The 12,652-nt window shown below is 42.7% G+C and overlaps 1 protein-coding gene across 4 annotated transcripts; it reads left to right on the top strand.

The window, feature by feature from the left end:
* Positions 1-2,684: 2,684 nt before the first annotated feature.
* On the top strand, positions 2,685-11,868 carry si:ch211-67e16.4 (uncharacterized). 4 transcript variants are annotated; one of them, XM_033986941.2, is made up of 9 exons: positions 2,685-2,942; positions 3,660-4,222; positions 4,446-4,645; positions 5,497-5,619; positions 5,769-5,850; positions 5,998-6,197; positions 10,290-10,364; positions 10,993-11,077; positions 11,300-11,868. In XM_033986941.2, exons 2-9 carry the CDS (start codon positions 3,682-3,684, stop codon positions 11,503-11,505), a joined length of 1,512 nt encoding a protein of 503 aa, XP_033842832.1. In that variant the 5' UTR covers positions 2,685-2,942; positions 3,660-3,681; the 3' UTR covers positions 11,506-11,868. The 4 variants fall into 4 exon arrangements, with proteins under 4 accessions (XP_033842832.1, XP_055086486.1, XP_055086487.1 ...); XM_055230511.1 differs by having other exon boundaries at positions 2,729-2,942; positions 4,443-4,645; positions 11,300-11,761; XM_055230512.1 differs by having other exon boundaries at positions 2,729-2,942; positions 3,665-4,222; positions 4,443-4,645; positions 11,300-11,694.
* The last annotated feature ends 784 nt before the right edge of the window (positions 11,869-12,652 follow it).

The following is a 12,652-nucleotide window of genomic DNA, read 5'->3' as shown; positions in this document are numbered from 1 at the left end:
ATTGCTAGACAATAAGAGACATTTTTATCATTAAAAATTATTACTGCAATAAGAATAATGTAAGAATGTTCGTTTCTATTGTAAGCGTCAAAGACCAAGAGACTGAAACATAAAGTCAGAAGAGTTTAATGATCCACACAGGTAATGTGAACAATGAAGCAACGGACTCTGAGGAAAGGACAGAACAGAGTCCTGAGACGTGCACAAAATCTTCATGAGTTCCGTACATTCCATAGGTCTGCACCCCCTCGTGGGCACGTGTCATTTACCTTCGTGTTAGTAAATCAAGACACTAGCTTGATGTAGCGCTGCACTGCTAGAAAATACCTTATAATAATCAGATGAAAAGAACTGGCACAGCACAGAAGGGAAACAGTGCCCTCTACTGTTATTAAAGTGGTGTAGCCACTGGCCAAAATACCGAACCATTAAACTGCAATATCCCACTATATGTACAACTAATCAGTGTCTCTGGTTTATAGACTATGAATGTAGAAATTATATTGTTACCTCTGTCTCTGTTATTACGTTTTCACAAGGTTTATTTTGTTTAAGTTATGAAGTAGCTACAATTGAGTAAAAAAAAATCACCTCGAACGTTATATTTGCCTATTGATATTCAATCTAAACAGAAAGAAACGGCTGTGACGACGACATCTTGACTTTTTTTCTATTAAATAATAAATCATTAAAAATAACGTACGTAATGTACGTATCGTACGCTCAAAGACAGCGGTGGAAGTGCGGTCCGTGGTGTGGGCCTGTCCCACTTCAGCAAGATGGCGGCTATACTGAGGAGGGTAGATTCTCGACCGGAACCTTCAAACTACACTTTTGAAGAGTACTTCGTAAGGACCCTTGAAGGGTGCATTTGGCGAATTGAGACACAGCCATAGTCCCTCCAGCGTGTCCTGGGTCTTCCCCGGGGCCTCCTCCCATTAAGACATGCTCAGAACTCCTCCCTAGGGAGGCGTCCAGGAGGCATCCTGAGCAGATGCCCGAGCCACCTCAACTGGTTCCTCTCAACGTGTAGGAGCAGCGGCTCTACTCCGAGCTCCTCCCGTGTGACTGAGCTCCTCACCCTATCCCTAAGGGTGCACCCAGCCACTCTGCGGAGGAAACCCATTTCGGCCACTTGTATCCGCGATCTTGTCCTTCCATAGATGAACAAGTTAATTGGAAACAGGTGTCCTGACTGGAGATAAAAGGAGTCTGCAGTCCACACCGGTCCCCACTGAAAACGTGAGGCACATTATGAAGCACAAAATATGACAATGGAGACCCCAGACTGATGAGCAACTGAAGTTTTACATTTGGCAAGAATGGGAAAGGATTCCTCCTGCAAAGCTCCAATTAGTGTCCTCAGTTCCCAAACACCTGTTGTTAAAAGGAAAAGTGATGTAACACAGTGGTAAACATGCCCCTGTTACATCTTTATTGGAACGTGTTGCAGACATCAAATTGAAAATAAGTGAATATTTGCATAAAAACAATAAAGTTAAGCAGTTTGAACATTAAATATCATGTCTTTGTAATTTATTCAGTTCAGTATAGGTTGAAAAGGATTTGCAAGTCATTTTTAATATTTTTTTTTCTTTAGGCCTTTCAGACAACACCAACGCCACGTTTTTATGCCATGAAGTCCTGACATTGACATCAAATTATTCTCTGAGGAATTGCGTAACCATCAATGTGTGAACATTCATTCAATAAATGTTCATCATTACGCACAATTAATCATAAGCGTAACAGATTCCTCAATCCACAAACAGGTTCAGGCCTACCTGTCTCCAGGTGAATGAAAGGCGTGGATTTTGTGGCACTTAGCTACAGCAGCTCCTTTGATCCCTGGGTAATTAGGGTGGGATGCCCTGGATCTTGGGCATTTTGGGATTTTATGTTAGGTGCCTTTTTTGTTGACACAATATAGCGGCTTCCCCAGAGTGGGTCCTGGGTTCGTAGCTTTGTGACGCGCCAGGAGATTATTGCAAATAAATACTCCGCGATCCGACATGCGTTTTGTGGTGATTTATTTGCTCACACGCAGCTAGCAGCAGCTCAGCAGAGAAAAATAGACATGGATGGATACAGCAGACTATGGTAAGATGAGTAAATGGAGGTCAAATTTGCAGTGAAACTGGTCCTGACTCTCAACACCTGTGCCAGAGCGCCCGCTTTTAAACACACATGTGCACGCGCATCTGCCCATGTGAGCCCCGCCCCCTCAACTGTCAACCAACCAGATGCACACATGCAGCAAACACACAGTACAACTTTTTTTTTTTTTGTCCTTTTTTTCACCACACTATCATCAATATAAGTACTTCGAATGGATACTTCGAAGGGACACTACTTGAGTTTGTTTCGTCGGAGGAAGAGATTTTGAAGAAATTGCTATACCTGAACAAAATGCTCCAAATTCTTCATAACGCACTGGTCACTCATTCACGCACAGCAGCCGATATACTCATACAAATACGATTTTATTCTCGTAATATTACCACTTTGATGTCGAAATGCTACGACTTTATTCTCGTAGCGCCTGCATAATTTATCTTATTTAAGTGACCCTTATACTCCGTCGTATATTTTAATAGATCCATGGGGAAAATAAATGGAAACTTGACTTCCGGAGAGAGTGGTCATTGTTCAGCTCCACAGACAATCTTTGGAGACCCGGAAGTACATTCTCTCTGGTGACCCGGAAGTACACCTCCGCTGAGTTTGTTTGGATTAGCATAAACAATGCGGACCAATGTTCGCTCCAAACATAAACAAACTAAAACAGCTTTTACTGCCGCGTTTGTGTTCGTGTTTTAACGTCTTTACAAACAATTTGACCCGCCACAGGAGCTGCATTTGACCAGGGCAGAGCCGCATTTGACCAGGACAGAGCTTTGATTGAACCAGGCTAATGCTGGTTAGCTTCAACACGTAGCACGGTGAGTATGTAATATTGTCATTGCTATTGTTAAATTGACGCATTTAGGGGACATTATTACTTACTTCCCGTTTTTGTGCCATATGTGACAGATTGATGGTGGTGAGTGAATCATGCAGTTAGTTTTGTTTAGTTTGAGTTTTATAGACATTACCGTAGACTGTATACAGTATGTGGTCCGTGCACATAACTGCAGCACAAAGAAGTGAACTTTAGCATCTAATCAGAAGTGATTTACCCAGGACTGTTAAAATACATAACGTTAATGAAACACGTTTTTGAAGGTGCTCTTCTAAACAAACATTTAACTCCTGTGTCACACGAGTCTAGGTCAAGAGTATTACGTGTTCTTTTAGCCACACATACAACTAAAATCTAATGAGTTTGATTTACTCATTACTAACCCTAAGAGCTGTCTTGGCTTCTTACCAAATTCATCTTGAATCAGTGTTCGCTTTTATTAATATTTATTAAACTGTAAAGATCTAATATTTTGTGTTTAGTTCAGAGTTGACACCATTTGTTGTTGTTCTTCTAACTGTTGGTTGCTATGCCGACAAGTGTGTGTACCGGTATATATATATATATATATATATGAGAATTATATACATTTTATAAATTACACACAGTCTATGGTTACTGGTCTGTTTTGGAGACTGCCTTTAGTGAGTTGTGGCTGCTGTTGCCATCTTTCTACCTAAATCTAAAATTGTTTCAGACCAGAACCAGGAGGTAGCACAATGGATGTGAGCATCGCCGTTTCACTGATTCGGGGACAGATGGGTGCTGTGGTGGAGCGAGCGGTCAATGGAGCAGTGGAGACGGTCCTGGCTGAGATGCTCAAAGTTGTTGGTGTGAAATTTGAGGAGCTGAAATCCCAAGTGGCGGTGATGAAGAGAGACATGGAAACTCTGCAGCGAGAGAAGGTCCTCAAGGAGAAGGAGAATGACAACATAAAAGCAAAACTGCGCTACACAGAACTTAAGCTGAAGTATTATCGACAGGGCGTAGAGGAGGAGCTACAGCAGCATGTGTCTCTTTCACACCTTTATACGCCCACAGGACAGGCCACAGGACAAAGAGCAGCTTCTTCTGGGTTTTCACAGTCAAACACATCCCCCTCCTGCTCTGGGCAGACCAGAGCCAAAACCACAAGTACACCACCTCAGACCAGCGGGCGAGGACACTGTCCATCAGATGTGTGCGGAGCCAGTTCTAATGCATCAGGGATAATACTGTCTCTAATGAGCACATCTCCTGAGTGTCTGGACAACAGCACAGGTATGAAAGATCCAGTCCAACATAGGAGAAACCTTTTAAGATCATTAATGCTTAATATGATTGTTCACACTACAATACCTGGAATTAGAATGGTTTTAGTGCTATTTTAATAATAAAACAAAAAACAAAATTACTTATCTATTTAATTTAGGAAAACTTGCTTAATATTTACTTGAGCTTCAGAAATTACTAATAACAATCTCTACCATGTTTTATTAAGCAGCACTGAATCAAGATTCTGCTGTAAATAATTCAGAAGAACAGAAGCTTGATTGGACCATCACTCTGCCAAACACTGAAGAAGGGGCCACACCAGGCTCCCAGGCCCCATTTGAGTCAGAGCAGCAGTCGACAACAGGCTCAAGCACCTCTGAAGTTTCAGCTCATGCCGATAGTTCCACACTGCCCTGCTCCCCTCCACAGGTAATGTTAAATAAAAAAAACACTGCATGGTCAGTGCTTTATATATATTTTATATTTATATACAGTGGCTTGCAAAAGTATTCATACCCCTGGAACTTTTTCAGATGTTGTCAATTCACAACCACAAATTTAAATATTTTTGAATTTGCATTTTGCAAGTGTGAAGTAGAAATGTAATTATACATCATTTCCAGATTAAAAAACAAAACTGAAAAGTGCAGCATGCAAAAGTATTCAGCCCCCCTAAGTCAATATTTTGTGGAACTGCTTTTTGGGGTGTGTCTCCACTAGCTTTTCACACCTACAGACTGACATTTTTGCCCATTCTTCCTGGCAAAACAGTTCTGTCAGCTCTGTCATATTTGATGGAGAGCATTTGTGAACTGCAGTTTTCAGATCTTGCTACAGATTCTCAGTTGGATTTAGGTCCAGACTTTGACTGGGCCATTTTAACACATGAATATGTTTTCCTTTAAATCATTCCATTGTCGCTTTGGCTTTATGTTTAGGATTGTTGTGCTGCTGGAAGGTGAACCTCCACCCCAGTCTCAAGTCTTTTGCAGACTCCAACATGTTTTCTTCCAAGATTGCCCTGTGTTTAGCTCCATCCATCTTCCCATCAACTCTGACCAGCTTCCCTGTTCCAGCTGAAGAAAAGCACCCTCACAGCATGATGCTGCCACCACCGTGTTTGACTGTGGGGATGGTGTGTTCAGAGTGATGTGCAGTGTTAGTTTTCCTCCACATGTAGCATTTTGCTTTTAGGCCAAAAACTTTGATTTTGGTCTCATCAGACCAGAGCATCTTCTGCCAAGCCACTGTATTTATAAAACAATGTCTCATTGATGTAGGTGAAGCAGGAGCCTCATCAGGATGATGAGGTGATTTATATCAAAGAAGAGCCAGAGGAGGAGCAAGATGGGGCCTCCATGTTTGATTGCCACATGCTCCCAGATCTGGCACCAGAGTCAAATGTGAGATGAGAAAATTACATTTGTTTTTAGTTTACGATGCACTTTAATAATTATCATTTATTAAACTGTTTCCACTTAATCTTTTTAAAATGATTCATTCTATTTAATTATTTTTTTAGTGATTAACACATAATTTTTATTATTATTAGGTTACGAGAAATGGGGAAGATTGGTCAGGACCACAGATAAATGTGATAAATGCAGCAAGAACGCCATCTGGATCGACCATTTGTGAGTATGCTTTTTACTTTATATCGCACTCTTGAAAATGCTGATTAAGCCACTGCAGTCGTACAAATCCCAAGGCTGGGTAAATACAGAGAGACCGCTAAAAACCTGTGCAAAACTATATAGATAATGGACTGCTTACGTTTTCAGCAATAATGTCCCAGCTCGCTGCCTCCATGCCGTCCTCTGTGTCAGCGTCTTCATTCAGCTCCTTCACTCACCCTTGGTCTAGAAGAGCCCTTGGTTTACCTGAAGAATACAAAAAACACAGAAAGGAGCAGCAGAGGCGAAGCTGGATGAAATGTAGAGAACTGGAGAAGACTCTTCCTCAACCACAACTGTCTGAAGTAGTAAGACAACATTATACCAACAACCACACTTTACAACAACACTATACAACAACAACACTGTACATCAACATTATATCAACAACACTATACAACAACAACACTGTACATCAACATTATATCAACAACACTATACAACAACAACACTGTACATCAACATTATACTAACAACCCACACTTTACAACAACACTATACAACAACACTGTACATCAACATTATATCAACAACCCACACTTAACAACACTGTACATCAACATTATATCAACAACCCACACTTAACAACATTATACCAACAATCACACTTTACTACAACATTATACCAACAATCACACTTTACTACAACATTATACCAACAATCACACTTTACTACAACATTATACCAACAATCACACTTTACTACAACATTATACCAACAATCACACTTTACTACAACATTATACCAACAATCACACTTTACTACAACATTATACCAACAATCACACTTTACTACAACATTATACCAACAATCACACTTTACTACAACATTATACCAACAATCACACTTTACTACAACATTATACCAACAATCACACTTTACTACAACATTATACCAACAATCACACTTTACTACAACATTATATCAACAATCACACTTTACTACAACATTATACCAACAATCACACTTTACTACAACAACATCCATCCATCCATCCATTTTCTTCCGCTTATCCGGGGCCGGGTCGCGGGGGCAGCAGTCTAAGCAGGGACTCCCAGACTTCCCTCACCCCGGACACGTCCTCCAGCTCCTCCGGTGGGACCCCAAGGCGTTCCCAGGCCAGCCGAGAGACATAGTCCCTCCAGCGTGTCCTGGGTCTTCCCCGGGGCCTCCTCCCGGTGGGACATGCCCAGAACACCTCCCTAGGGAGGCGTCCAGGAGGCATCCTGAGCAGATGCCCGAGCCACCTCAACTGGTTCCTCTCAACGTGTAGGAGCAGCGGCTCTACTCCGAGCTCCTCCCGTGTGACCGAGCTCCTCACCCTATCCCTAAGGGTGCGCCCGGCCACTCTGCGGAGGAAACCCATTTCAGCCGCTTGTATCCGCGATCTTGTCCTTTCGGTCATTACCCAAAGCTCATGACCATAGGTGAGGGTAGGAACGTAGATTGACCGGTAAATCGAGAGCTTCGCCTTCCGGCTCAGCTCCTTCTTTACCACAACGGACCGATACAGCGACCGCATCACTGCAGACGCTGCACCGATCCGCCTGTCAATCTCCCGCTCCATCCTTCCCTCACTCGTGAACAAGACCCCGAGATACTTGAACTCCTCCACTTGGGGCAGAGACTCACCACCCACCCGGAGAGAGCAAACCACCTTTTTCCAGTCGAGAACCATGGCCTCGGATTTGGAGGAGCTGATTCTCATCCCAGCCGCTTCACACTCGGCTGCAAACCGCCCCAGTGCCTGCTGCAGGTCCTGGCTCGAAGAAGCCATCAGGACAACATCATCCGCAAACAGCAGAGATGAAATCCTGTGGTTCCCAAACCAGACCCCCTCCGGCCCCTGGCTGCGCCTAGAAATTCTGTCCATAAATATAATGAACAGAACCGGTGACAAAGGGCAGCCCTGGCGGAGTCCAACATGCACCGGGAACAGGTCTGACTTACTGCCGGCAATGCGAACACAGCTCCTGCTCCGGTCATACAGGGACCGGACAGCCCTTAGCAAAGAGCCCCGGACCCCATACTCCCAGAGCATCCCCCAAAGGACACCACGAGGGACACGGTCGAATGCCTTCTCCAGATCCACAAAACACATTTGGACTGGTTGGGCATACTCCCATGAGCCCTCGAGGACCCGATGAAGAGTATAGAGCTGGTCCAGTGTTCCACGACCAGGACAAAAACCACACTGCTCCTCCTGAATCTTAGACCTTACCGGGAAGGCTGAGGAGTGTGATTCCCCTGTAATTGGAACACACCCTCCGGTCCCCCTTCTTATACAGAGGGACCACCACCCCGGTCTGCCATTCCACAGGTACTGTCCCCGACCGCCACGCGATGTTGCAGAGACGTGTCAGCCAAGACAGCCCCACAACATCCAGAGAGTTTTTGCCTCTGTGACTGCCCGAGCCGCGGCACGCTTGGCCCGCCGGTACTCATCAGCTGCCTCAGGAGTCCCACGAGCCAACAAGGCTCGATAGGACTCCTTCTTCAGCTTGACGGCATCCCTTACTTCCGGTGTCCACCACCGGGTTCGAGGATTGCCGCCGCGACAAGCACCACAGACCTTACGACCACAGCTACGAGCAGCCGCATCGACAATAGAGGTGGAGAACATGGCCCACTCGGAGTCCATGTCTCCAACCTCCCCCGGAATCAGGGAGAAGCTCTCCCGGAGGTGGGAGTTGAAGACCCCCCTGACAGAGGGCTCCGCCAGACGTTCCCAGCAGACCCTCACAATGCGCTTGGGTCTGCCAGGTCTGTCCGGCTTCCTCCTCCGCCAGCGGATCCAACTCACCACCAAGTGGTGATCAGTTGACAGCTCAGCCCCTCTCTTCACCCAAGTGTCCAAGACACGCGGTCGGAGGTCAGATGACACGACAACAAAGTCGATCATCGACCTCCGACCTAGAGTGTCCTGGTGCCATGTGCACCGATGGACACCCTTGTGCTCGAACATGGTGTTTGTTATGGACAAGCTGTGACTAGCACAGAAGTCCAATAACAAAACACCGCTCGGGTTCAGATCGGGGAGGCCGTTCCTCCCAATCACGCCCCTCCAAGTGTCACTGTCGTTACCCACATGGGCGTTGAAGTCCCCCAGGAAAACAACGGAGTCCCCGGTTGGTGCACTGTCTAGTACCCCTCCCAGGGACTCCAAGAAGGCCGGGTACTCTGCACTACTGTTTGGCCCGTAGACCGACACAACAGTGAGAGACCTGTCCCCGACCCGAAGGCGCAGGGACGCGACCCTCTCGTTCACCGGAGTGAACCCCAACACGCAGCGGCTGAGCTGTGGGGCAATGAGCAAGCAAACTACAACAACATTATACCAACAGTCACACTTTACTACAACATTATATCAACAATCACACTTTACTACAACAACATTATACCAACAATCACACTTTACTACAACAACATTATACCAACAATCACACTTTACTACAACAACATTATATCAACAATCACACTTTACTACAACAACATTATATCAACAATCACACTTTACTACAACAACATTATATCAACAATCACACTTTACTACAACAACATTATATCAACAATCACACTTTACTACAACATTATACCAACAATCACACTTTACTACAACATTATACCAACAATCACACTTTACTACAACATTATACCAACAATCACACTTTACTACAACAACATTATATCAACAATCACACTTTACTACAACAACATTATACCAACATTCACACTTTACTACAACAACATTATATCAACAATCACACTTTACTACAACATTATACCAACAATCACACTTTACTACAACATTATACCAACAATCACACTTTACTACAACATTATACCAACAATCACACTTTACTACAACATCATACCAACATTCACACTTTACTACAACAACATTATATCAACAATCACACTTTACTACAACAACATTATACCAACATTCACACTTTACTACAACATTATATCAACAATCACACTTTACTACAACATTATACCAACATTCACACTTTACTACAACATTATATCAACAATCACACTTTACTACAACATTATACCAACAATCACACTTTACTACAACATTATACCAACAATCACACTTTACTACAACATTATACCAACAATCACACTTTACTACAACATTATACCAACAATCACACTTTACTACAACATCATACCAACATTCACACTTTACTACAACAACATTATACCAACATTCACACTTTACTACAACATTATATCAACATTCACACTTGACAACACTTTAGTACAACAACACCAACACTATACAACATTATACCACCAACAAAACTTTACAACACTATACCAACAACAACTCTATACAACAATACCTTAACTATAACAGGTTGTAACTTCTAGCACATTTGTTTCGCAGTTGCGGGAGCGTCGTGAAAAGACCAGATTAAGGGTTGCTAAATGGAGAGCAAAGAAGAAACTCCAAGAAGCAAAGGTCAGATCCAAACAAATTTAACTTTGAAATTTTATCACTAATTTGAAAACATTGGATCCCTCCACAGTGGGAAAAATATTTTGGATGTGGTTTATTTTACCATTTTGTAGTATTAATCATGGCCACTATTTGGCACTGTGGAGTGTTTCAAACTGTGTACGCTGTGCACACTGCACGTTTGGTTTAAGTGCTTTTTTGTTTGATGAAGCCTTGCTTTACCTAAGGTTAAATAATAAAGATTTAGCTGCACAAACCCATATGTCCCCAAAGATGTCACTTCTGGTAATTGGAGTTTGCTGTTGGTTTCTGCTCCAATGCTTAACACAGGCTAATTGTTATTTAATCCTCCCGTGTAAAGGTACTCCCTGTAACATTCAGTGTCAGACATGTAAAGATACTCCCTGTAACATGGAGCAGAGCGTAGAGCAGATTTCATGATTAATACATCACTTAATTGCACAGTATCCACTACATTGTTAAGTTTTCAATTATTCACAAAGCCACAGACCTCACCAGCTTCTCACTCACTTGAAATCACCAGGTACAACTTCCCACAAAGATACAGCATCAATTATGTACAGTAAAGTGTTTAACAGTAACCTAAGGAGTGTGTTGTGCTCTCTCGCAGGCTCGAGGGGGCGCTGCAGGCACATCTCAAATACTATTACCTGGACCTGGAGGAAACCAAAACCAGCAACTAGGAGCAGCCTGTGGTAAGACAACAAACATATATATTTTATAAGGTCTCCATGCTAATCTTAGTTTAAATATGGAGCTCAAATGTCTTGTTTTATATTGTTACACCAGAAACTAAATATTTGAGAGTCGAAATCATCACTTCATGTTGAGGTTTATTAGATAAAAATAATAATACAAGTTGTCAATCATAAATCCTATTATACTGGTGAGTTCTCATCTCTTGGCTGTCGTCGTAGGTTCGGTGTCTGATTTGCAGGAGCACACAGTTCATCTTCACAACAACTTCTTCTGCAGTAACTCCTCATACTCTGCAGTGTTCCCCAAAGGTCCCGGTGGAAGCTCAAACATGGCTCAGCAAACTGTGACATCGTCGTCTTCATGTCCCCCCATCCTCATACCACAACAGAGCACTCCTCTGAATGGTCTAGACATTATTGACTAATAATGACGCTACAGGTCACTTCTTTCACATCTGATGTTTACTGTTTACAGTCTGATTCTCTCCAAACAAACTCTCTCCTATGTCTAAAACATAGTATGTAGTATGCACATGTGCATGTATCCTTCATAAACTTGTTTTTTATTCCAAACTTTTAAATGCAAACAAGCTATATTGTTAAAATAAATTAAACTGCATGCTGAACACAGATATTTATAATTATAAATGTATAACTGTATATAAATATTGCTGTCAGTTGAATAATATTGTATTTCATAGTTTTGTGTTATATATTTTTGTATTTCACATATTAAGTGTTGACTCTTTATGAGCTCATACATTAAATCCACTGACTGAATCTTTCCTAAGCCTGAATGCAAAAATATTTGTATATTATTATTTGTAAATCCTTGCACTGCAGGCGGACGTCTAGACCATCGCTCTGGCCTTTCCTGGTCGTGATGGTGGATGCTTTTCTTTTGGTCTAGAGCAGGGGTCACCAACACTGTGCCCGCGGGCACCAGGTCGCCCCCAAGCCCCACATGAGTCGCCCGCAGGCCGGGTCTAAAAATAGCACAACTCACTAATGAGCTGCATCTAAAATTAATTTTTATTCAGTTGCTATTTTTTAAATCACCGTTGCATTTATATATATTTAAAAATGACAATATCTTAAAAATATGTTCATTATATGTGAAGTTTAGAAAAGTTAAGGTGAACTCTGACCGACTCAGTTCAATTTAATATATTTATTTCATTCATTAAAACAAAACAATCCGCATAACTGCATACAGTATTACGGCTTTTGTACAATTTCAGTTCAAAGGTCAGTATTGTGCGCGTGACAAAATCAGTGCTCCGCACGTGCGCGCAGTGAAGATGCACTGAATGCAGTTTATGACCCCAAAAACATGGCAGAAAAAAATTATCAATGCACAACGAATTTTACGACTGTAAAAGAAATCTGCGTGTCTCATCTGCGGAGCGACTGTGGCGATAAAGCGGCACAATGTGGAGAGACACTTCACCACGTGTCCCAAAAGTTCCACGCCAACTCCCCGCGGGGACGTGAACTAAACGCAGCTTTGGGCAAACAACAGGCCTTTTTCACGAGACCGGAGAAAAAAAATCACACAAAGCAACAGGGATT

This window comes from Periophthalmus magnuspinnatus, chromosome 21 (genome assembly GCF_009829125.3).
Source record: "Periophthalmus magnuspinnatus isolate fPerMag1 chromosome 21, fPerMag1.2.pri, whole genome shotgun sequence".
Lineage (NCBI taxonomy): Eukaryota > Metazoa > Chordata > Actinopteri > Gobiiformes > Gobiidae > Periophthalmus > Periophthalmus magnuspinnatus.
The sequence above is the reverse complement of the archived record's forward strand: the minus strand, read 5'-3'. Positions and strand labels throughout refer to the sequence as shown.